The 26,611-nt window shown below is 44.0% G+C and overlaps 2 protein-coding genes across 4 annotated transcripts in view; one reads left to right on the forward strand and one right to left on the reverse strand.

The window, feature by feature from the left end:
• Positions 1 to 26,611, forward strand: part of RHBDD1 (rhomboid domain containing 1) — a 207,555-nt gene that overhangs the window by 138,624 nt on the left and 42,320 nt on the right. The window lies entirely within an intron of this gene.
• Positions 1 to 26,611, reverse strand: part of COL4A4 (collagen type IV alpha 4 chain) — a 158,200-nt gene that overhangs the window by 3,542 nt on the left and 128,047 nt on the right. Inside the window, exons 41-48 of one of the 3 annotated variants that reach the window (NM_001435192.1) lie at positions 25,890 to 26,045; positions 21,597 to 21,704; positions 20,296 to 20,304; positions 16,549 to 16,674; positions 11,601 to 11,717; positions 9,435 to 9,623; positions 7,148 to 7,434; positions 434 to 6,074 (exon numbers count right to left, since the gene is read on the reverse strand). In NM_001435192.1, coding sequence (NP_001422121.1) covers positions 5,811 to 6,074; positions 7,148 to 7,434; positions 9,435 to 9,623; positions 11,601 to 11,717; positions 16,549 to 16,674; positions 20,296 to 20,304; positions 21,597 to 21,704; positions 25,890 to 26,045 — 1,256 coding nt within the window. In that variant the 3' untranslated portion in view covers positions 434 to 5,810. Of the gene's footprint in view, positions 1 to 433; positions 6,075 to 7,147; positions 7,435 to 9,434; positions 9,624 to 11,600; positions 11,718 to 16,548; positions 16,675 to 20,295; positions 20,305 to 21,596; positions 21,705 to 25,889; positions 26,046 to 26,611 lie in introns of those variants that run through there. The other 2 variants (XM_024981740.2, XM_059879104.1) reach the window with 2 other exon arrangements.

The raw sequence follows: 26,611 nt of genomic DNA on the forward strand, positions 1-26,611 counted from the left end.
TAACCCCTGGACTGCTAGGGAAGTCCCTTACAGCTCTTACTTTTAACCCTTAGAGCAACCCTGTGAGGCAAGTGGTCTCATTCTTCAGCTGGTGGGACAACTGAGAACCACGAGAGCAGAGCCCCGTGCTGGCAGGTGAATGCAAATCAGCAGAGGTTTGCTTTCATGTCCACCCCAGCTCACCATTGCATGGAGGACAGTGCTCCCTGGAGCCTCAGAATCATGCTTTCCCAAGCCCGGGGGCGGCGGGGCGGGGTCGGGGGTCACTGTCTATGCTCTGCTCATGCTCCTCCCATCTGCAGATCACACGTCTACCATGTAACCTTTCCTGCCCCCCCCCAACCCCCGAGCCAAACCTAAGGCAGGCCATGGTAGGTTAAGTAGTAAACTCACTTTGGCTTGAAAGAAAATGAATGCACCAGATAAAACACAGTTGTTTTTGGAGGTCATCAGAGAATTTTATATATAATAAGTGATAGTATAAATTGCAATACAACATTTCAATGTCAATAGCAAACCAGGCACCTTGCAATTGTTACATGTTGAAATGTCTTTAACTTTACAACTGTAGGTTAGATAAAGGGATGCAATTTATCAGACATGTTTCACATTTTTTTCCTATGAATCATTAAATATTTAAGCACCATAAAATTCAAGCATTTCACATGGATGTGGCAGCCAACCTTGGTGGTTGAAAATGCATTATGCAGAATCTCTGGCAGATAATAACAGTGGCAATTGCAGAGTACTGATTTTTAATGTCAATTGTTTTGTTCCCTGAAGAACTTCCTGATAATGATCCTGCAGGAAATGGTGACTTTTTTCACATGTGGTACAGTAACTTCGAGAATTGGAATAAAATAGCTTTCCCAAAGACATTAAGAGTTGACCAGGTATAAATAATTCTAATCAGTAATTTATATGCCCTGTGAGAATCATCATGTTCTACTATGTAAAGAATCCCAAGAAATATGTTTTCCATATGAAAGGGCTTGTTTTAAATTGGAGATGTGGCCACAATAAATGTACGAGGTCAGCTACATGCTGGACATATAATCTTAATTTTCAATTCAAGAGTACGCATTAAGCCCCATTTTGGAAACGTGGGAAATGGGGGTCAGGGAGTTGGTGTATCACCCAGGGTGCTGTCGCTGGAAAGGGACAGCTGAATTGAAACCTAGGTTCAACCAACTTTAAGGCCACATCTTTCCACTGTTCTTGCAGCCACACCAAATAAAAGTAACAATGATAAAATTAGGCTGCTGAGCTGACAGAAGAACAAATCCATGTAATTTCCTGAAACACAGAGAATGATTTGTTTTATTATAATCTCTAAGAGGCTCAAAATAAAACCCTTGATAAATCCAGTTTTAGTAAACCATTCTGTTACTCTTTTCCTCAGCACCAATAACATGTACAGATTTTGTAGAGGGGATTTTATGCTAGGACACTCAAGATCATGAGGGAACACAGCCTACAGCATGAGTTACGACATACCACATTTCCACGAAGAGTCTTCTCTCATTGTCAAATCTCTCAAACGTTATTTCTAAAATTTAAGTTTATGGAAAAGTATGCTACGTTTCAGGGGAGCCCTGGTGATACTGGGGTAAAAAATCTGCCTGCCAATGCAAGAGACATGGGTTTGATTCCTGGGTCAGGAGGATCCCCTGAAGAAGGAATTGGCAACCCACTCCAGTATTCTTGCCTGGGAAATTCCATGGACAGAGGAGCCTGGCGGGCTCAGTCCACGGGGTCACAAAGGAGTTGGCCATGATTTAGTGACTAAACATAAATAAGCTACATTTCAGGAGTGGGTGATGGTTAAAGTTTATCAGTCGGCTTTCTGTGAACAATTGTAAGATGAGATTGTGGGTGTGCAGATAGGTTGTCACATTAAAATTATTTGAAGTAAGAAATGGTTTATACTTGTAACCATTTTGTCAATGAGAACCAATACCCAGAGCTGAACATCTAATGTCTAATGATGCTTATTTGAATTGTCAGTGAAGAAAAAATTAAAAGTCAATAACATGCTCAGCTCTATGTGAGCCCTGAGCATACAGCAATGAATGAAGCATGGCCCCTGCCCTCTGGGCTTACATTTTAGCAAGAGAATGAAGGCAGAGGGATGAGACGTTACAGGAGCTGTGGGGAAAGCATGAGAGAGTGAGCAAATCCCTGACTCGTACTGGGAGCAGCAGAACGGAGGCCAGGTCATTGTGGAGAAATGCCCACAGTCCTCCCTACTAGCTAATTCAGTCCAAAGATAAGCTGTTGTCTGCCAGGTAAACTTAGGGGGCGGGACAGGGACATCACTGGTGGAAAGAGCAGGAGCAAAGTCACAGAGGAACGTGCCTCTGTGATGAGCACAGAGTTCCCACAGGCCTTTACCCACTGTGGGAAGCCATCTAGACTTCGTGGGCAGTGGGGTCATTTATCACTGCGGACAGTGACTGCAGCCATGAAATTAACAGACACTTGCTCCTTGGAAGAAAAGCCATGACAAATCTAGACAGTGTATTAAAAAGCAGAGACATCACTTTGGCGAAAAAGGTCCATATAGTCAAAGCTATGGTTTTTCCAGTAGTCATGTATGGATGTGAGTTGGACCATAAAGATGGAACACCAAAGAACTGATGCTTTTGAACTGTGGTATTGCAGAAGACCCTTGAAAGTCCCTTGGACTGCAAGGAGATCCAACCAGTTAATCCTAAAGGAACTCAGCCCTGAATATTCATTGGAAGGACTGATGCTAAAGCTGAAGCTCCAATACTTTGGTCACCTGATGCAAAGAGCTGACTTGTTGGAAAAGACCCTGATGCTGGGAAAGACTGAAGGCAGGAGGAGAAGGGGATGACAGGGAGTGAGATGGTTGAATGGCATCACTGACTCAATGGACATGAGTTTGAGCAAGCTTTGGGAGATGGTGAAGGACAGGGGAGCCTGGTGTGCTGCAATCCATGGGGTCGCAAAGAGTTGGGCACGACCGAGCAACTGAACAACAACAAAAGCCAAAGAATAACAAAATCAAGTTTGCATTTTAGAGAAATGATGAGAATTTGAAACTGGAGGCAGCAGCTGGGAGAGGTCTACTACACAAGCAGCGGTGAAGGACAAAGGCTATGTTAAGACAGGTGCAGTGAGGTCAGAGAAGAAGGTAGCAATCCACAGGAAGTGACAACTGAACTTGAGGTCTGGGGGAATCTCAGAGGGGAGGGATTATGGTGGCTAAGCCTCTCTCTGCTGGCAGCATGGATGGGCTCCACTCATTGAGAATAAGAACCTGAAAGGAAACACCCTGACCCCCAGCTCATAGCAACTGTCTTTGGGCCGTCCAGAAGCATTTCAACTAACTCACTGGGGGACAGGGTTTGGGAGAAGGAGCTTTTGATAAGGATAATCACCAGTAAGGGATTAGGAGAAGAACTTTAAAGCTTTGTTCATCCTTCAGAGAGAAAGGAGAGAAGTACACTGATGGGTAACCAGATAAAGAAACTAATGGCCTAAAAATAATGTGGTTTTCTAATGCCAGATAGTATTTTTTCCATTGTCTTGCTTTTTTGAGCATTGAAAATAATTTTTCAAAATCAGCAGGCAGCGTTTGTACTGCATTTAGGGGGGCTCTTGTGACACTAGCATTTTGAAATCAGCCTTGTACACTAGCTTGGACTCACTGTGGAGGAACTTGTCCACTTAATTCAGGATGTTTTTTAAAATTTATTTGGCCAGTTAAAATAATATTCTGATACTAAAATGAAGGTGTTTAAAATAGCAAACAAGATATGTTTTCTTATGATCCATCAATCACCCTTCTGTCTTCCCAGAAAATGTTCTCAGAACAATTTCATGAATGAACGAGATGAATTTTTGGAAGGCCTGAATTTAGGTAATATATGAGAAAACTTTTGGAATCAGAAAATTGTAATTATAAATAAGGTTGAAATTGGCTTAAATTTCAGGTGTATGCAAATATTTAACATGCCATAGCAGAGTTTAAAAAAATTAATAAAGGGTCAAATGAACTAGGAAATATTCTGGTACATCAAGATAATATTTTCTCTTAAAATGTACATTTTTTTCTCTTTTTACCAGGAAGCAGCCTTAAAATAAATTGCCATCCTGGGGGCAGCCCAGAGCAAGATTCATTTGAAATATATTCTGCGTATAAGAGCACACTCCCAATCAATATTTGGCAAGAAAAGCATTTCTTATAAACAAAGTTTTAATTATTATTAAGTGCATTGAAACTAAGCACTAAAATGAATGTTACTTTCTCATGGGAAAATTTCTTTAGTTTTCTCTAAAATACCATTTTTTTTTAAAAGGGAATTTAATAAAAGTCTTTTCCAATAAGCCTTTTGATTTTCAGGATTAGATCACAGAATTCTAGCAAAATAGAAGACGTATCCTTTTGCTAGACAGAAAACTACTCACTATAAAATGACATGACCTCTAAGCTTTTATTAAAAAAAAAAAAAGCCAAATATCAAACTGCTGCCTTGGTCTAATACTGATACAGAATACAAGAATGTTTTTAGGATAGGAAAAACAGGATGCTCCTGTAAAAACCAATAACAGAACAGAAGATTCAAGCTGTAGGTTGTCTTTGTTTCATTTCAGAGTGCCAGGTCTTTGGTGGGGGCAGGGGTGACGATGACTTAAATGAATCTTCTTACCTTAGTTTAATTAAGTCGGCCCTTCATTTTCTCCCAAGCGCATAATGATAGCTCTGTCACTTCCCTGCATGAGATGCCATTATGTGGATGGAGGGAAAGTGTCCTCTGTGGGGCTGTGGGGCGGCTCTGTAGGCGTGCCCAGGGGAGGGAAGGGGTCTGCTTTGTGTGAACGTGGCCCCATGTGGCTCCAGGCCCATTAACACACACACACACGCGGAAGACAAGCTGGACCCCGACTGGGCCAAAGCGGTCTGTTTGGAAGTTCACTGCAGTGGGGAATCAATTTTTGTGAATCACTGCCTTAATATTCATTAATAGCTTTTAGGCTCTTAATCCCTTATTGAACATATTTTTGCCCCATAATTGCCACTTTTCCAAAGGGTTGCCAAAGTAGGCATTTCTATTCTCTGAAAAATGCAGAAGGGAACATAATGTTTTATGTTCATCTGCGATGTGTTTTATGCTAATGTTTCATCTCTGGAATATAGCAACCATGGTCCTTCATGGCATAATGATTCATTCTGCTTTGAAATGAACTGTTAAGGCTGGCTGTGTGGGTTTTTTTTTTTTAATCTCCTTGGGTCATGGTTTTACAATTATTTAAAGTGCATGGAAAAATAGATTACAGAGGAAATCATTTTGAAACGTAGGAAATTTCTACTTCCTAGTTCATTTGCTGGCCTTTTTTTTTTTTTTTTTCCCCTGTAACATCCATCCAGAAGCCCACTGTATTATAGAGTAATTGACTTCAATTGTTTGAGTTGCTATTAACCAATGAATGAAGTTTCCAGTAATGTCATTTGTAATCTGGCTTTTATCGTCTATTTGCCTTCCCCTGAATTAGCATACTTTTAAATAAAGCCAGCTTTTCCCACTATCCTCATGAAAGAAGAATATCTGGGTTTCGTCTAGATTGGTAGGTCCAAACAAATCCATATGTGTAGCACTTGCTTAATCTGTCCAGAACAGAGGAAGGAATTATATAGTCCTCTGGGAATAACCACATCGAAACAGAAGGAACGGCTAAACCAGGAGTCTAAGATGAGCACCACTGAATCTCTTAGCACATCCTAGGATGTCTCAGCCTCCTGGCAAGTTTCTCTTGGCGACCTGATTGTGAAAGGTGGGATCTTAGCTATGCTTCACGCAGACCTGGCACCTGCTGATTTTCTGGCGTTGAGCATGGCTTTCTTTCAAGGTGTCCGGTAATGGTGCAGAGGAAAACTGCAAGTCAGGTCTCACTGTTGTCAGCCAGAAACTATACTTGTTGGCAAAAAAGTGGCAAGTTCCCTGCCGGCCTTGGCATTCCAGGAACGGTGCGGCTCTGAAATCCTCTAGGCAGCTGCCTGGGGACATGAGGGCCTGCCCGCCTCCTTGGTCCCCAGCGCCTGTGTGCTACCCAGACAACAGGAGAGAATTAGGGCTCAGACATGCACAGACAACCCCAGACCCAACCAGTGACACACCCAGGTCTGGGCCTGACTTTACATTTTCCCTAAAAATCATCCCAGAAAGACGAGACTATGATCTGCTAAGGAAAGGTGGCTCAGTGGTAAAGAATCTGCCTGCAATGCCAGAGACGCGGGAGGCACGGATTCAATTCCTGGGTCGAGAAGATCCCCTGGAGGAGGAAATGGCAACGCACTCCAGTATTCTTGCGTATAAAATCTCATGGAGCAGGGTAGCCTGGCAGGCTACAGTCCATGGGGTCGCAAAGAGTCAGACAGGACTGAGCAAGCAGGAAAGGATGGGCTTCCCCGGTGGCTCAGTGGTAAAGAACGTGCTTGCCACTGCAGGACATCCTTGGGTCAGCAAAATGCCCTGGAGAAAGGAATGGCAGCCCGCTGCAGTATTCTTGCCTGGGGAATCCCACGGACAGATGGGGGGCCTGGCGGGCTGCAGTCGATGGGGTCACAAAGAGTCGGACAGGACACAGCGACTCCATAAGGACAACAAAGGAAAGGGTACATGGGAAAGGAGATGGGCGCACACACAAAAAGAAACCCCTTTCACTGAAAGGTGGAAGTGAAGTCGCTCAGTCCTGTCTGACTCTTTGCGACCCCATGGACTGTAGCCTACCAGGCTCCTCCGTCCATGGGATTTTCCAGGCAAGAGTACTGGACTGGGTTGCCATTTCCTTCTCCAGGGGATCTTCCCGACCCAGGGATCGAACCGGGGTTTCCTGCATTGTAGGCAGACGCTTTACCGTCTGAGCCACCAGGGAAGCCCCATTCACTGCGGGCTGATGCAAATCCATCCTCTAAATTCTACCCAAGTAATACAAAAATTCATCCACAATAAGCAGAAAAGAGTGGCCTTGTGCCTCAGCAGGCTTTAGTTTCGGGTGGCCTTCATGACCCTCATGCCAAACTGTTGACCATCAGCCCTGGATTCTCAAATTACCGTCCAGTCCAGGTGGAAGGGGCGCGGAGGGGGGTCTTAGGGATGGCGGAGGCGCTGGGGCTCACCATGAGGAAGGAGTACCCGATCCAGAGGCTCCTCCAGGCCCGCGGACATGGGGGGATGGACTGGTCTTGGCTGTGCACCGCCACGGCCTGGGCGGGGGCCTCGCACACTGCGCAGCGGCTGATGTACGGGCGGATCTCGTCCTCCGAGAGCGGAGTCATGGGCAGAGGCGCTGTGCTCGCCAGCCAGTAGGACCTGTCGTTCCTCCGGGCATAGTGGCACACCTGGTGGATGTTGCAGTAGGCGAAGGGCAGCGTGCTAAAGATGGGGAGGCAGGAGCCCGCCAGACCTGGGCAGGGGAGACCACGTGGAGGCTGAGTGCTGTGCTCTGGGATGAGCTTCCCTACCTGGGCCCTCTGCAGACACTCGTCTGGCATTGGCAGCGGGTGGGGGATGGAGTCGTGGCGGGGTGGGGGGCCCTGGCCAAAGCCTACTTCTGTGGGCACCTGACCACGTTGGCGGCCTCTTTGGTCTCACGGACCAGGCTGCTTTTTTTTCCTGGATTGCTCTCCTGAGTCAAGCAACAGGCCAGGATGCTTGAGAGAGAGACGTGAGCACACCTCTTCTCCAAGAGCTTCAGGAATCCTCAGGAAGCTGCTAGCCCGGTTTGGTGGGGGTGGGGAGCTGGAGGAGCCAAGGGGCCATGGGAATACAGCAAGACAAGCCTTGAGAAGTGGGAGCTCCCAGGCATCCAAGCCGGATGGCTGCAAGAAGTGATTAGAAGCCAGAACCTGAATTCCGAACAAGGTTTGGCCAGGTTTGGAGATGGTGGTGATGGTTCAAAGGAAAGGCCTGTTTATACAGCAGTAAAGAGGGTCAGAGGTAATTAGGGAGCACGGAGCTCAAAGGACTCAGAGTTCAGCCCTGGGGAAGGCTGGGAGAGCAGGTCTGGGTCTATCTCTAGCGTTGCTGGAGTATTGAGTTGGCCAAGTTCCTTGTGGTTTTTCTGTAGGATTACACATTTTCAGCCAACCCAATAAAGCAGACCAGAGGATGCAGGCTTTGTCCATCTCATTAAGGAGTTTGGATTTTATTCCAAGAGCTCTGCAGAATGCGGCCACAGTGGGGTGGCTCTGGCTAGAGCAGGGCAAGGGAGGTGACCCTGGTGGTACACAAGAAAGCAGGTGCCCCCCCACAGGCCTGCATGCTTTTATCACCCTTACCGATAGTGGGGGTCACGCCCAGTGACAGGACACACCTCACCACCAGCTGAGCCTGTGGGCACAGCCCTCCTGCACCCACCACTGCAACCACCGCTGTCTTAAGGGGATCATAAGTGTCAGCACCTAGGGACTCCACCCTCAACTTAGAAGTCAGTTCTTGAGGCTTACGAATCCACTGTTGGAAATTGACAAACAGTGCTAAGGAATGATGCTCAAAGTAAAGTTCTGAGTAAGTAAAGTAAAGTAAGCTTTACTTTTCTCAAAATAAAGTTGTTAAAGGGTATAAATTTGCAACTAGTAGATACATAAGTCCTAGTGATCCAGTGCCTAGTGGAATGAATATAGACAACAATATTGTAGCATAATCATTAAATTTATGAAGAGATTAGATCATAATTATTCCCACCACAAAAAATAAATTATAACTATGTGATATGATGGAGGTGCCAACAATCGATACAATGAAGTCATTATGATATATATATATGCATCAGATCAACCCTTGTACACCTTAAACTTACATCATGTTATGTGTCAAATGTATTTCATTTGACAATGAATTCCAAAAGAATACTGGAGTGGGTTGCCATTCCCTTCTCCAGGGGATCTTATTGACTCAGGGATTGAGGCAGCATCTCCAGGAACCAACCATATCCTGATTAAATCATTTACATTGGGAAATAAAAATTGCATTTTATATCAGAGTTACACTTACTGAGGAAGAATTATTTTTAAACGAATAATATAGTCAGATTATAATAATTATTAAAAATTATAAATAGCCTAAATTATAAAATAATTATTTTACAATTTTATTTTATAATAATTATAATTTAAAATTTTATAAAAATTTAATAATATTAATCACTTTAAATTTTATAATAATTAGTATTTAAAATTAGAAATAAAAATATAATAATGATATAGCTAGAATGAGCTTTCTTGGCACCTCACAGGGTCATAGGTGTAATAGAATTAGTTGAGAATTAGCATGGTAGTTGAAAAAGTAAAAAACCAATCTCATAGAAGATGAGTGATCATTTAAGATGTTGATGAATCCATGAAACTAACCCAAAAGTTTTGCTCATAAGCAATGAACCTGGGTGACCACATCCCGTCTACGTACCGAGGTCTTGATTGTGAGCTCTCTCCTGTCCTTCCAGGTATAGCAGACTATACCCAGTCCAGAGCCTGGGCATGCCCATGGGGCAGGTGGGTTCTCCATCCGTCTGACTGTGGAGAACCAGGAGGAAGCCACTGAGGTATCCAGGGCCAAACCCTATGGGCCCAGGATCCCCCATGGGCCCAGGAGGGCCTAGAAGAATAAAGAAACATAAAGAAAGGTGGTTTAGGGAGTTACGTTTAACAGATACTTCTGAGTACCTCTGTCTGGTGCTATGCTAAGTACTCAGAGAACAGAGAGGAATGTCCCCCTCACACAACTGCAATGCACCCCAACAACTCATTCAACAAGGACATGGTTTAGCAGCTTCTAGCTGCTTGGGTTACATCAGCATAGAAACAACTGAAAATACCTGCCCTCCTACGCTTACATTCTATTTGAAGAGGAGAAATGACAAAGCAATAAGCATAATGAAAAGGTAACTATGAAATACTTAATAAAGGATAAGTGCTGAGAAGAACGGTGGGGTAATGACAGCCAGTGTGGGATCTCCCAGACTTTTCCAACTAGATCAGGAGTCTGCTATCTGAAAAGGTGAATCTCAAAAGTTGGTCTGTCTTATACCTCCTAGACGCGTTCCATGGTTCTCCCATACTGTCAGTTCCATTCTAAGAAGGACAAGGGTTTAGAATCCATCGTGTCTGTTGTTTAGTCACCAAGTCATGTCTGACTCTTTGCAACCTAGGGACTGTATAGCCCATCAGGCTCCTCTGTCCATGGGATTTCCCAAGCAAGAATGCTGGAGTGGTTTGCCATTTGCTACTCCAAGGGATCTTTCCAACCCAGGGATTGAATCCAGGTCTCCTGCATTGCCAGGAGGGTTCTTTACTGCTGAGCCACCAGGGAGGCCCATATGTTTTGCTTTGTATCTTTTCTTTTATAAGAAAGGGAGGTGGAAGAAGCCCAAATTCTAGATCTCTAACTGGCTGGTGGGAAATGAACAGCTGTACAGAATATTAGCAGGGACATCTCCTTTGGCCTCTCTAAGGGGGTGACCTACTGAAGAAGGTCAGTGGCTACTTCTAATTGCCAAAAGCAGAGGGTGGAGTTAGACTTCGACACCTTTAAAAAAGGTGTTTGTTAAAAGTTTTTGTTTCTGGAAGACTGGCTGATTTTCTCATCTATGCTGTAAACCAGAGGCTACAACCTGGTAGCTTGTGGGCTGCATCAGGCCTGCTCATGTGTTTTGTTTGACTTACCAAGATTTGATGAGTTAAGATTTCAGACTAGAAAAGCAGAGTATAGGGAACAGTGGGCCCACACTTCTACATGGCCACAATTTCCACATAACAGAAGCCAATCTTTGCTTTCAGACTGCAGCCCCCATTTTCCTGAGGCCCCTTCCTCAGCATCCCAGCTCCCCGCACCCCTTCACCTGCTTCTCATTACTAACCTGGTACTGCCAGATACTCTCCACAGAGAAAACTGTTTCTTGGAGTCTTCAAGCCCTAACATATTGCTTGATGAGTTATATTTCAGATTTATATTCTAAAGGGTCTTATCTGCCTTCACCGAAGGCCCACTCTCAAGTATTTTTAAAGAAAAGCCTTGTATTCTTTTTAAGTGGTATTATCGATTCAATGGACATGAGTTTGAGCAAATTCCAGGAGACAGTGAAGGACAGGGAAGTCTGGTATGCTGTAGTCCATGGGGTAGGCAAAGAGTTGGACACAACTGAGCAACTGAACAACAAAATGTATTGATGGCTGTATGATAAGAGGAATGAACTCAGAAAACCAGAGACCAAGTGATTCAGCCAGTTACAGACATGAGACCACCCCTGCCGACCCTAAGATCTTCAGTACAGCCTCTCAGTGGTACAGCCATGCCAGGCTCACAATAGGAAAGTGAACAGCAGAAATGGCTGAGCCTTTTATGATAATGAATAGTGCTTTGGAAGAGTAATGGATACAAGGCCTTGACCTGTTTTTATGATAGTCGAGTATCAATTAGAACGTCGGGGGTCCATTCGTTCCTGTTCCTGTTGCTTTGTCTCCCTAAAGCCTGGTGAGCTGGTATCTAAGGCAAATGCTTACGAGGCTAGGGACCTTGTACACAGTTCTCAGATTCACTGGGCCAGAGAAAAGAAGAGAAATGGAAACCCTTTACCTGGTGCTCCTGGACAGCCTGCTTCTCCCATGTCACCTTTATGTCCCGGAGGCCCAGGGGACCCTGGGAGGCCATCCTCACCCCTCCTGCCATCCAGCCCAGGCTCTCCTTTGCACCCTGCAGGAAAGTTCACAACAGCAATGGTGACAATGACGTGACACCTGCTAGGCTAGCACTTACTTCCTGAATTCCACTTGGCAGCCTGGGCCTCCCATCTGGACACACCTGCATTAGCTTGTTCATTTTGCAGGTATGTGAAGTCGGGATTATACCACCTCTACTTGGCTGCTGCTGCTAAGTCGCTTCAGTCATGTCCGACTCTGTGCGACCCCAGAGACGGCAGCCCACCAGGCTCCGCTGTCCCCAGGATTCTCCAGGCAGGAACACTGGAGTGGGTTGCCACTTCCTTCTCCAAGGCATGAAAGTGAAAAGTGAAAGTGAAGTCGCTCAGTCATTTCCAACTCTTCGCGACCCCATGGACTGCAGCCTACCAGGCTCCTCCATCCATGGGATTTTCCAGGCAAGAGTATTGGAGTGGGTTGCCATTGCCTTCTCCGCCTCTACTTGGCAGTTGGGTAATTAAGACTCCAAGAGGTCAAGAAACTTGACCAATTAAGGCCAGTGAGCCAGGAATGGGCAGAGCCAGGATCTGAAGCCAGACCAGCAAGGTGTTGAGTGAAGCATTTTCATATTTTCTTCATAGTCTTGTATTTGGACCTGGTTGGGTTTTTGTTTTTTTGTTTTTTTGTTTTTACACTGAACATCTATGGCTTTTGTCATTGAATATTTTCCTAATAATGATGCTTTAGAAGCCTGAATAGAGGAATGAATACAACTGAACAGCATTCATTTGAGAGAAAGGTTAAATTTAAAGCAAGAGAAGCAACTTTTAAAGACCAGCTATTTGTTGAGGGTTCAAAGCACTAGGGAGCAGGGTAATCTTTTTATGTGAAATTATCTGATTCAGTCTATACAGCAGCCACATGACTAGGTGCTACCACGTGGGGAGATGGAGGCTTAGAGAGGCCACAGTGAGGGTCACGTGTGCAGAGGACATGGACCCAGCAGGCCAAGTGCACAGGCTGTGCCAGGTATCACCAGTCCCATGCTTGGGACAAGCCACAGGGCTCAGGAGTGCTCCCTGGGGCCCCGTGAGCTAGCTGTCACCCTGAGACTTGAGCAGTTCTTTCTTTAAGTGTTTGGTTTATTTTGGCCAAGGCATTAATTCATCAGCAGTGATCTGTTTTGGTCTGGGAAGCAGATTTGGTCCCTGCCTGTGGGAGAGCTTGCAGCCCTTACCGTAATTATCTGAATTACTAGCCCCTCAAGGTTTCCAGTGTCTAATCTCTCTCCCTTCCTCAACCATTGTCCTTCTCTAGGTAATCTCTCTCTTTCTGCCATAAATCAGCCTAAAACCAATCATTATGTCAAAGAGGCTTCACTCCAGGAACTGCCCCACTTTTCCCCGCGGGGGCTGTGTTCTTTGAGGCAGTGGGAGCCCCCTGAGGGAATGGAGGAGGGGCTGCCACACTCAGGGGACCAGATCTCTCACTCACCTCCCCTCTCACATAGGCCCCCCTTAGAGCCATCTGAAATGCGTGCCCCCCAAACCTTTACATTTTGCATCCCCTGCCTGAGTGGCCCCCACAAACCTCCTCTTTTAGTCCCACAACCAGCAGCCCCCATACCCAATGTTGGTTGCAGTACATTCGATGTGGGCATCAAGGGTGCTCCTGGCTTTTGGCGTGCTGTCATGTCACTTCCTTACCTCTTGGATCATAAATTCTCATGGAACGTGCTGCTCGCCTGGACTGTGTTCTTACATGGTCATCACTCAGTAAGTGAGAAAGGAACCCCTCTCCTCCTCCTCCCTAGTGAGGGGAGGGGTGCCCCTCCCTGTCTAACCAGGCAGACGCTTCTTCCTAGATGGCGCTGCTCTCTTTCCACCAGCTTCAAAGAGAGTATCTGTTAGTTTGGAAGGAACCTAGGGCCCCGCGGTGAGCTCAGAACATTCTTCTCTTTCCCATCCAAAGACATGATTCCAACACATGGCCACAGGGTGATTCGGGAAAGGGCTACCCAAGGTTAACGAGCCAGCAAACAAGCAGGTGTATCGCAGAGAAGGCAGGAGCCTTTTCTTCCCAAGTCCTCATATGCAGCAAGCCCGCTGGCCATCTGGAAGAGCCCCCCGACCAGATGTTACAATGTGGGCTTTGCTCCCTTTCGAGGAAGACAAACGGAAATTGTAAGCGGATGACGTTTTCCGAGCCCCAGGAAGGAAAGCTTTTGTTAACTTGACATGTAGGCCCAGAGCTTTTCATCTGGAACTTGTTTGCAGGAACAGAAAAACAAACGTGTGCTCAGGGGAGTCTGACTCTGCAACCTCATAGACTGTAGCCCACCAGGCTCCTCTGTCTATGGGATTTCCCAGGCAAGAATACTGGAGTGGGTTGCCATTTCCTTCTCCAGGGGATCTTCCTGACCCAGGGATCGAACCTGCGTCTCCTGCATCGGCAGGCAGATTCTTTACCATTGCACCAAGAACAGACCTACATCTGAAAGCCCAGCACTGTCAGATGGAGTCCCTCCTCTGAGAGGGTCAGGTGTTGAAGATAAACGCTCCAAAACAGGATGTAGGGAATGTCAATGAGACAGTAACAGTTCAACCCAGAACGGAAACCACTTTTGAGTTCATCACAGGAAACCTCAGCCTTTGAGGGCCACTCAGGAAGGATAATTGTAGAGATGAATGAGACACATGAGGAGAAAAGTATTAGACCTTCTGTTATCCAGGGTTCTTAACAGGTACAAGTTTTATCTGGTGTGGCCATTACCCACTCAGACTGGGCAGGAAGGAGCCAGAAGTTCATTTTTTTTCTCTGTAGATCTCAGCTGCAGCACTTGGCTACAAGATCAGCTCAGAAATGAAAGAGGTCTTGATGGAAAACAGGAAGAAAATCATATTATTTTAAGCAGAGATGGTACTTCTGTGGGGCAGTTGATCCTTCACAACCAAACTCGGGGTAGTCCTTAATGCCCTGCTCACCCTGCTGAAAGAATATCCTTCAGAAAAGGAAAGATGACCCAAACCCATAAGGGTTCCCAATTTCCAAATTTGCTGGCATATAGAATGCAGCACTTTAACAGCATCATCTTTTAGGATTTGAAATAGCTTAGCTGGAATTCCGTCTCCTCCATCAGCTTTGTTCATAGTAATGCTTCCTAGGGCCCACTTGACTTCACAGTCCAGGATGTCTGGCTCTAGGTGAGTGATCACACCATCATGATTATCTGGTTCATTAAGATCTTTCTTGTACAGTTCTTCTGTGTATTCTTGCCAGCTCTTCTTAATATCGTCTGCTTCAGTTAGGTCCATACCATTTCTGTCTTTTATTGTGCCCATCTTTGTGTGAAATGTTCCCTTGGCATCTCCAATTTTCTTGAAAAGATCTCTAGTCTTTCCCGTTCTATTGTTTTCCTCTATTTCTTTGCTTTGTTCACTTAAGAAGGCCTTCTTATTTCTCCTTGCTAGTCTCTGGAACTCTGCATTCAGTTGGGTGTATTTTTCCCTTTATCCTTTGCCTTTCTACTTCTCTTCTTTTCTCAGCTATTTGTAAGGCTTCCTCTGACAACCACTTTGCCTTCTTGCATTTCTTTTTCGTGGGATGGTTTTGGTCACCACCTCCCTCACAGTGTTACAAACTGAACGGTTTCGTTTAAATACTTGAGAATCCTGCTGTCCTGACAATGACTGAGCAATGCCCAAGTCCATTAGGTGAATAAGGCCACCTTTGCCAGAATTTAGAGTGACCCTCCCCCTCTTTCCTCTTCCTTTTCTAAGAAATACACCTCCTCCTCCCTTCTTATAAGCTGTTTCTGCTCCACTGAGCCCCGATTCAATAGTTTTTAATTCAAGGTCAAATCAACACCTAATAATGACTACTTGTAGAGCGTTTATTCAGTGATGCTAAGAGATTTCAAAGCTTCGTGTCCAGGGACTTCCGTGGTGGTCCCGTGGTTAAGAATTCATCTTGCAATGCGGGGGACATGGGTTTAGTCCCTGCTTGGGGAACTAATATCCCACATGCTATGGAGCAACTAGGCCTGAGTGCCACAACTAAGGCCTGAGACAGCCAAATACATAAATAATTTAGGAAGATAATTATTTCTTGGGGGGAAAAAACCTTATGTCCAAAAGCCGCCCAAGGATAAAAGTTAAAATAGGTGTTCCCCTAAAAATAGAAGGGATATTGTAGATCCCATTGCATGCATGCATGCTAAGTCACTACAGTCATGTCCGACTCTTTGTGATCCTATGGACTGTAGCTCGCCAGGCTCCTCTGTCCATGGAATTCTCAAGCAAGAATAGTGGAGTGGGTTTCCATGCCCTCCTCTAGGGGCTCTTTCTGACCCAGGGATTGAACCCTGGTTTTTTATGTCTCCTGCTTTGGCAGGTGGGTTCTTTACCACTAGGTCCACCTGGGAAGCCCATAGATCCCCCTGCTGCTGCTGCTGCTAAGTTGCATCAGTCATGTCCGACTCTGTGTGACCCCATAGACGGCAGCCTACCAGGCTCCTCTGTCCCTGGGATTCTCCAGGCAAGACAGTGGAGTGGGTTGCCATTTCCTTCTCCAGCGCATGAAAGTGAAAAGTGAAAAATGAAAGTGAAGTCGTTCAGTCGTGTCCGACTCTTAGCGACCCCATGGACTATAGCCTACCAGGCTCCTCCGTCCATGGGATTTCCCAGGCAAGAGTACTGGAGTGGGGATAGATCCCCCTACTACATGATTAAACTTTTGGATAAATGTAGAAAAAATGTTAAAGGGGAAGGAGATTTTCATGCTTGATTCCCAAGAGTTGTTAGGCTCCATACAAAAACCTACATAGCAAACACCCAGATTTTTATTTCAGCAATCTTCAATGCCAGAAATCAGAGTGAGGTTCATACCTGGTCCCGGCGGGCCTCTCATGCCAGGAAGCCCCATGGTTCCTTCCGGTCCTCTGGGGCCTGGTACCCCAGGAAGCCCTGGGATTCGGGGGCAGGCATCCAAGTCTGCTGGGGGCCCAGGCTCACCTGAAATTGGAATCACCACCTGTATAAAGGGTTCAAATGCTTATGAACCAGTGCCTTCTACAATTTGGATGGGCTTCTGACACCACGCTGGAATGTTATCAAGAATGTTCAGCCATCCAATGTCAGCCCTGTGAGGGCAGGACTTTGTCTTGTTCACTATGTGGGGCAGACAAACTTCTCCAAAACTTTTCATTGAGTGACTGAATGAATGAGTGAATGGGATTTCAGAGGAAGCAAAAGTAGGAAATAGTGAAATCTGGCTGAAACAGTGACCGTTTGGTGAACTTCACAGGATTTGCCATCTTTGGGTTATTTCTTACTAGGTTATTTCTTACACAGGTGGCATGGGGAGAGGTCCTGGTGGGTTCCTCACACTCAGCTTAACTTTGCTTTAATTCAGCCATCTACACTGCAGCCAGCTGGGTTTCCAGAGTGTCTGCTACTCAAGGAGACATGATTTCAGGATAGCTAGTGGCACTGAGGCAGCAGTGATTTTCAACCTTGAGTGCACGTTGAAATTATCCAGGAGAGTTATAAACATTCAGATATCTGGGCCCCATCCTAGAAATATTTTAATTGGTACAGGATGTAGCCTGGGCAGTGACCTCAAGCTTGACTGTACAATAAATCCATCTGCAGAGATTTTCAAAAATACTGCTGTGGAATCTAGAAACACGGTACAGATGAACATATTTGCAGGCAAGGAACAGGAATGCAGACATAGAGAAGGGAAATGTGAGCACGGGGCGGGGAGGGAATGAATTGGGAGATTGGGACTGACGTATTAACGTATATATACTGCCAAGTGTAAAACAGATAGCTAGTGGGAACTTGCTATATAGCTCAAGGAGCTCAGCTTGGTGCCCTGTGATGACCTAGGTGGGTGGGATGGGCAATGGGGTGAGAGGTCCAAGAGGCAGGGGATATATGTATACATATAGCTGATTCACTTTGTTGTAAAGGAACTGTAGTCCAATTTTTTTTAAGTACTACTCCCAGCAGCCTATCTAGATTATTAAAAAGGAATTTGTGTGAGTGAAATCCAAGCATCACTAATTTTTTAAACTCTCCAGATGATTCCAATATTCGCCCATGCTAAGAAGCACCACTGGAAAGCTGCAGCTGTGACCTGAATACATCATGACTGTCTCTCAGGCTTGTTAGAGCCCTGAGTCTCTGAGTCAGTAAGGGCAGCAATTTGCATATTGTAATAAGTGCCCGGATGAGCTCAATGGTACTGATATGGGAATCTCACTTTGAGAATTGCAGCCCTAAATGTTGAAATTTTTTAATTCTTGGTTACATTCACATCTCTTAAGACAGTTTTTCCTCCCTAAATCTTCATTCAGTCTCCCTGCAATCATTTCACAAAGGAAAGAAATAATAGCTCTAAGCAAGCAGTCCATCTAAAGGAGATCAGTCCTGGGTGTTCTTTGGAAGGACTGATGCTGAAGCTGAAACTCCAATACTTTGGCCACCTCAAGTGAAGAGTTGACTCATTGGAAAAGACTCTGATGCTGGGAGGGATTGGGGGCAGGAGGAGAAGGAGACGACAGAGGATGAGATGGCTGGATGGCATCACCAACTTGATGGACATGAGTTTGAGTGAACTCCAGGAGTTGGTGATGGACAGAGAGGCCTGGCGTGCTGCAATTCATGGGGTCACAAAGAGTTGGACACGACTGAGCGACTGAACTGAACTGAAGTGAAGCAAAAATGATGACCGATAACACCTAGTGGACGCTTTATCATGCATGAGAAGTGAAAGTGTTAGTCACTCAGTTGTGTCCTACTCTTTGGGACCCCATGGACTACGGCCTGCCAGGCTCATCTGTATTCTCCAGGCAAGAATACTGGAGTGGATAGCCAGTCCCTTCTCTAGGGCATCTTCCCAATCCAGACCTAGGGATCAAACCCAGGTCTCCTGCCTTGCAGGTGGGCTTTTTACCATCTGAGCCACCAGCGAAGCTCAACATGCATCAGATCTCATGCTAAATGTTTTATGACTGAATGTTCCCACCCAGGCTGTGTGTATGTGCTGCTGTCATTAGAATGTTACAGGGAGGAAAACTCAGGCCCAGGGAAATAAATGACATTTATTTATGGACAAATAAATGACATTTATTTTTTGACAAATAAATGTCATGCAGCCAGTTTGTAGCATAGTCTAGATTAAAATCCAAGACACCTTGTCTCCAAAACTGTGCCTTTCACCCCGACCTCATACCGTCCTCCTTAAGGACTCTGAACGAATACGTGCTGAATTCTAAGAAGTGCAACATATTGTGAAGCACACCCTTTATTAGTTATCGTTTTCTTAAAATTCATACAAATGTGCCAAATAATTTAAAAGACAATGATAAAGCAGTGAGAAAAGCCTAGAAAGCCTGGCCATAATGGCAACGGAGTCTACATAATAGTAACTGTGCCTGTGGAAAATGGACTTGAATGCTATAAGCAGTTTGGAATTTAACCTCCTGGAAAATATTGTATGAAATCACAAATAACACCAAGTTAGAGGTCTTTTTACAGTATGAATAGTTTAATGTAAAACTTGGCTTTTTTACTCTGGGTGAGTTGAGAGAGGTATAGTTCTTATTTTTACTAGATAATCTGGTGTGTTATGGTGGAAATTCACCAGTGGGGGGTGGAGTGAAAGCAGGTAAGTAAAGGCAGGGCTGGGTATTCGGCTGGTACTTTATATTTGGGATGTTGATGTTATCATCTAGTGAGTCACAGTATATACTGTGACTATATATATAGTCATAGACATTAAAAAGACTGAAGTGAAAACATTAAATATACAGCAATAATTTTAAAATATAAACATTAAAAGCAGCAAGATTTCTTAAAATTCTGATTTTGCTTTTTCTTTACTTTTTGACAAACCAGAAGCTGAAAGAAAGGGGCTGAGGCATCTCCTCTAAGGGCCCTAAAAATAATATATGGCATCTGTATTCAGGGCAACATTCCTTGGGGTTAATAACAGTTGCCTGGAAAGAACAAATGCCCACATTCAGGGTTTTTCTTTCCTTCTTTTGAGAAACTCTTTTTATTCTCTTTGAAAACGCCAGACACAAAATCATACGTTGCTTTTGCATTGTAGAGGATTCAGTGCACACTTAGTTGAAAAGAATGGCATTTTCATTTTAATACACAAAGGAACTTGCTTGTTGAAAATGGGCCTTGGGTGTGATGGGAAAGGCTTGTCACAGTCCCTTCTGGGTGGTCAGGACCCATCTTTTCATGTTGTTGATATCGTTTATTTTAGGGATGTTCTCTGTATTCATATTGCAGAATTTAGAAAGGAAACTTACACTGGTATGTACTGTAGCATCTCACAGAGAAAGCTCATACCCTGTGCCTGAACTGAATTATATAAGCCGAGTCTCTACACTGCCTTGACAACCTCTAAGGAGGTTCAGCACTGGGACACTCTAATATAGGGTTACTATATCTATAATGAGGAAGCAGAAGCATTAAAACCTAACATAATTACAGCACCCCATCTAAAAAATTGAACAAAGTTGCCCTCACAAATACAGTGAAAAAAAAAAGCAAGTGTGAAAATGACTGGAAACAAGATGTAAAGGAAATTATTCATCTTATAGCAATGCTTACCTCTGGAACCTGGAGAGATCCAAAGCCAGAAATGTGAGGCCACACAACGATTTTCATAAGGTGGAAAGAGATTATAAATGTGTAAGTTAGGACAAAAGTGAAATAGATTGAGAACGCAAATAATAATTTGAGGACAGCATAGACGACAAGCAGAATGACGGCATCTTATTTACATAAAAAGTCCACATTCCTGTTACTGACAAGAACGGCCATGATGAATGAAGTTTTCGTTTCTAGAAAGACCTGAAATGAAACCCTCTTGCGCAATATAAGATTCAAGTTGGTTTCTTATGGCAAATATGCTCTAATTTAACGTATGGAAAAATTCTGTCCTTTTAAAGGCTTCTGGAAATTCCATATTAATTTGCCAAGTTCTGTAGATTATTCACAGAAAGGAAATACAAGATGAATCATAGTAGTTCTCCATCGTGTTGTTCTGTGGTCCATCAAAAAGCAGTACAATTTTCTTACTATTTGGACTAGAGTGCTAATTTAAGAGATTGCAAAATATTCAGAACTGATAGCACACTGTAGTATTGACTTAGGATCCTGAAAGATATGACTTCTGCCAATCTCAGGTACACACGTGTGCCCTTCCAACTCTTCCTTGGCTTCTTTTGACTTTCTGATGAAAACCTGTTGTCTATAGAGCTGAAAAATCAAATAGCCTTTCATCTTCATAGAAACTAATGTACTTGACAAGAAACATTAAAATAAAATCGCTAGAAAAATTAATGGTAGGGAATTCGGAAACAAGAATTAAATATACAATGTTCACATATAACAATCAAGTCTGTCTTTGGATCTTGTGTGAAGGAACAAGGGTTTATTTATCTTAGAAATAGTGTATGTAAAACCAACTCCTAACTTTCAAACTCACTTGTTCTAATTATAGGTAAGCTTTCCAAACCTGAGACTCTGTCATGCAGCTTGAGATAAACATAATCTTTATAAAAAAGGGCTTGAAAGTGAAAGTGAAAGTGAAGTCGCTCAGTCGTGTCCGACTCCTAGCGACCCCATGGACTGCAGCCTACCAGGCCCCTCCATACATGGGATTTTCCAGGCAAGAGTACTGGAGTGGGGTGCCATTGGCTTAACTTACTAGAATTTGCTGATAATTTCAGAATAATTACTTTCTGAAAGATGACCCTCATAGTAAATTTTTTTTTTTTTTACTTTACAATATTGTATTGGTTTTGCCATATATCAACATGCATCCGCCACGGGTATACATGTATAAATATTTTTAAAAAAACACTCCATGTCGGTTAGGTGGAGATGATTAGGCATTAGAAGCTTACCCGGAGGACCCAAAGGCCCTCGTCTGCCTGGAGGTCCAGGTAAACCTTTGTCTCCAGGTGGCCCAGGACTTCCAGGTGGCCCCTGCGGCCCCGGGAATCCCATTGGTCCTAAAAGGAACATGAAAAGGAGGGCGCTAGAATGAAGCATTATAAAGACAACAACAGCTTGATGGACTGAATTCAGAGGTTCATGCCAGCAAAATGCAGGGCAAAGTCAGCCTCGGATTGGAGAATAGCTCCCTCTTTCCTCTGGAAGGCTGAGAAGAGTTGCCTCTGTCTAAAGGAAACACAACAATCCAAAGGAAACAAAGGGAAATCGTTCCATGACCAAAACAAAACTAAGTGAGGATGAAAACCCAGTAACCCTGAACTTTCTCTGGAGACAGTCAAAGGACTGCCACAGAAAGGGAAACTTAGGAAAGATGCTCCACTATCTGGGAACACCCACCCTGACCCTGAGATTCCACCCTTCTCCTTCCCACTCTCTCAAGTTCAGCCAGACCAGCCACTCAGTGCCTCCTGCACACTGTTCCTTCTCTCCTCCTCATCCAGGAAGTCCTCCACATTCTGTAGGTGCAGATCACATCAAGGAGGCCCTCCCTGGAATCCCAACCCAAGTCCAGTTGCTTTGCAATAAGCACTCAGAGAAGCGTGCCTCGCCACCCAAAGCATGTCTCTCATTTAGTACTGATCTTGTTGTTCAGTTGCTTGGTCGTGTCAGACTCTGCGACCCCATGGACTGCAGCACGCCAGGCTTCCCTGTCCATCACCATCTCCCAGAGCTTGCTCAAACTCATGTCCATTGAGTTAGTGATGCCATCCAACCATCTTGTCCTCTGTCGTCCCCTTCTCCTCCTGCCTTCAATCCTTCCCAGCATCAGGGTCTTTTCCAGTGAGTCAATTCTTTGCATCAAGTGGCCAAAGTACTGGAGCTTCAGCTTTAGCATCAGCCCTTCCAATAAATAGTCAGGGCTGATTTCCTTTAGGATTGACTGGTTTGATCTCCCTGCAGTCCAGGGGACTCTCAAGAGTCTTCTCTAGCATCAAAATTCGAAACAATCAATTCTTCAGTGCTCAGACTTTTTTTGGAGTAGGAAATGGCAATCCACTCCTGTATTTCTTAAATGCCTGGAAAATTCCATGGATAGAGGAGTCTGGAGGGCCATAGTCCATGGGGTCTCAAAGAGTCAGACACGACTGAGTGACTAACACTTCAGCCTTCTTTATGGTCCAACTCAGTTAATATAGATGGATACTTTAATGTATCTTCCCTTATGAAACCATATATTTAACTTAATTAGTGGGTACTCCTTTTGAATTTGTTCACTACTATATTTCTGTGGATTCCTAATAGTAATTTATGGAACAGATCAAATATTTCCCACTGGGTAAGTCTAAAAAAGGTAAGCTGAAGAAATTCCCTCATCCTTTTAACAGTTAAACACTCTTTGGCCCTAGGCTCACTGGAATGGGACTTAAGAAGCATGATTAGAGGGTCTACCAATATTTCCAGCTCTTGGTATATCCTTTTGTAGCTTGCTATTATTTATATGTCTTGCTATTTCCCTAATCCTTCCAGTATATCTCCAGGTGAAAGCTAATTCTCTAGGGAAGCCACTGGGGAGGAGGATTGACTTATTAGGCAGAGGAACAAAGCTGTATAGCCAGTCCCTTCCTCCTCTCTCTTGGTGACTTGAATGCTAGGTATATCTGTCCAATCTGGGAGTTTAATAATTAGAAGCCAAAATGCCTGCAGATATAAAGCCACAATTTCTAAAATTGATTTTACCGCTAATAAAGGTGAATAGGACTGCTGAGTACTGTTGTAGAGGTTATGCACGGCACCATTTCAGGGATGCAATTTCTGTTCTAGTAATAGCAGCCTCATGGTGATTCTGACCTTCCCTCTGCTCTAATCGTTTACTTATTTCACATTTGTTTCAGAAATCAGACAGAGTGCTAGTTACTGGGCTCCTGCAAAGTTCAATATTTGCATCTCGGTATCAAGTTTCCTTATTTATGACATAAGAGAGGTAAAATGGACAATCTTTATTGGTCTTTTCTCAACAAAATGTCCTATGAACCTTATAATTGTCTAAAATTGTTACAGCCAAAACCTAAGGTCCCCAGATATTCAGTTCAGTTGCTCAGCCGTGTCCAACTCTTTGCTACCCCATGGATTGTAGCACTCCAGGCCTCCCTGTCTATCACCAACTCCCGAAGTTTGCTCAAACTCATGTCCTCAAATTGGTGATGCCATCCAACCATCTCATCCTCTGTCATCCCCTTCTCCTCCTGCCCTCAATCTTTCCCAGCATCAGGGTCTTTTCTAATGAGTCAGTTCTTCGCATCAGGTGGCCAAAGTATTGCAGTTTCAGCTTCAACATCAGTCCTTCCAATGAATATTCAGGACTGATTTCCTTCAGGATTGAATGGTTTGATCTCCTTGCAGTCCAAGGGACTCTCAAGAGTCTTCTCCAACAGCACAGTTCAAAAGCATCAATTCTTTGGTGGTCAACTTTCTTTATGGTCCAACTCTCACATCCATGACTACTGGAAAAACAATAGCTTTGACTAGATGGACCTTTGTTGGCAAAATAATGTTTCTGCTTTTTAATATGCTATCTAGGGTGGTCATAGCTTTTCTCCCAAGGAGCAAGTGTCTTAATTTCATGGCTGCAGTCACCATCTGCAGTGATTTTGGAGCCCCAAAAAATAAAGTCTCTCACTGTTTTCATTGTTTCCCCATCTATTTGCCATGAAGTGATGGGACCAGATGCCATGATCTTTATTTTCTGAATGTTGAGCTTTAAGCCAACTTTTTCACTCTCCTCTTTCACTTTCATCAAGAGGCTTTTTAGTTCCTCTTCACTTTCTGCCATAAGGGTGGTGTCATCTGCATATCTGAGGTTATTGATATTTCTTCTGGCAATCTTGATTCTAGCTTGTGCTTCATCCAGCCCAGCATTTTGCATGATGTACTCTGCAAAAAAGTTAAATAAGCAGGGTGACAATATTCAAGCTTGACATATTCCTTTCCCTATCTGGAACCAGTCTGTTGTTCCATGTCCAGTTCTAACTGTTGCTTCTTGACCTATATACAGGTTTCTCAGGAGGCAGGTAAGAATTTAACAATTTTCCACAGTTTGTTGTGATCCACACGTCAAAGGCTTTGGCGTGGTTGATAAAGCAGAAGTAGATGTTTTTCTGGAACTCTTGCTTTCTTGATGATCCAATGGATGTTGGCAATTTGATCTCTGGTTCCTCTGCCTTTTCTAAATCCAGCTTGAACATCTGGAAGTTCACAGTTCATGTACTGTTGAAGCCTGGCTTGGAGAATTTTGAGCATTACCTTGCTAGCGTGTGCGATGAGTGCAATTGTGCGGTAGTTTGAACATTCTTTGGCATTGCCTTTCTTTGGGATTGGAATGAAAACTGACCTTGTCCAGTCCTGTGGCCACTGCTGAGTTTTCCAAATGTGCTGGCATATTGAGTTCAGCACTTTCACAGCATCATCTTTTAGTATTTGAAATAGCTCAACTGGGATCTTATCACTTCCACTAGCTTTGTTCACAGTGATGCTTCCTAAGGCCCACTTGACTTCGCATTCCCCAAATACTAGCAGTTAAGTAAAACTTAATTAAAATAAATATTTTAGTCTTAAATAGTGGGAGAATTCAGTAGTGGAGACATTTTTGTGAATATAAAAAGGCAAAGTCAGCAGTCTAAAACTGAACTGTCCAATACAGAAGCCACTAACGTGGCTATTAAACAGTTGAAATTGGCAAGGCCGAACTGCGTTATGCTATAAGTTTAAAATACACACCATATTTCACCATCAAAGAGGAGCATCTTATTTGGGAAAGAAACTAGGTTTGTACAACCAGCCCTAATTATCCCTTTGATAAATTATATTTGTTTTATGTTAAAATGTAATAATATTTGAGTATATTATGTCAAACTAGGAAAATCTGTTTCTTTTTACTTTCTAAAATGTGGCTATTACATCTTTTAATTACATATGTAGCTTGCATTAAATTTCTATTGTATAGTTCTTGTCTAGAAGATTATCAAGCATGTCATTAGGGACTAAAGATGAACTTGTGTTTCTTCTTCTTACTTGTCCAACTGTCACCCTCATTTTAGGGTTCTGGGCAAGTTAGGACATTTCGGAAATGTAGTCATTATTGCCATAGGAAATGAGAATCACCTCACAGTGGTGCATACCCCAGACCTGCAAGCCAGATAGGGAAAGTCATCTAGTGCTACTTAAAAGAACTATCACATTCATACCTTTCTGGCCATGTTTTCCATCACATCCTGGGAAGCCCTTGTGTCCTGGAGGGCCTGGTGGGCCCGGGAGACCTGGAGGCCCTGGCAGACCACAGTCTCCTGGTTCTCCTTTCAGAAGGTCGACACTCCCAGGTGGTCCTGGAGGCCCGGGTACTCCTGACCACACGAGTAGGCAAAAAGATTCTTTCAGTCAAAAACAAATGTGCATGCTGGCTGCCTAAGAGCTTCTTAAGGAAAGGAATTTAATTGTTTACAAGCAACGGATGCAAGGAATTAGAATAAGAAGGTCAATAGTATCAGAGGTGAAGCAGTATGTCTCTTGAAGCCCAAGTTGAGAAATGTAAATAGTCTGTTAGTAACTATTAGGACAAAATGAGCTATGCAAAACCTTCCTTCCCTTCAGAGCCATTCCTTTTGGAAGCATCAGTTTGTGACTTTTCTTTGCATCGCCTTCCCGTTGCTTTCATGTGATAGATGGATGGATGGATAGATAGATAATAGATGGATGGGTAAATGGATGGATGGGTAAATGGATGGACGGATAAATGAATGGGTGGATGGATAGCTGGATACATGGATGGATAGATGAATGGATGGGTGGATAAATGTATGGATGGGTAAATGGATGGATGGATGGGTAGATGGACGAATGGGTGGATAGATAGATGGATACATGGATGGATGGATAGATGAATAGTTGGATGGATGGTAAATGGATGAAT

Source organism: Bos taurus, chromosome 2 (assembly GCF_002263795.3).
Source record: "Bos taurus isolate L1 Dominette 01449 registration number 42190680 breed Hereford chromosome 2, ARS-UCD2.0, whole genome shotgun sequence".
NCBI classification, from domain to species: domain Eukaryota; kingdom Metazoa; phylum Chordata; class Mammalia; order Artiodactyla; family Bovidae; genus Bos; species Bos taurus.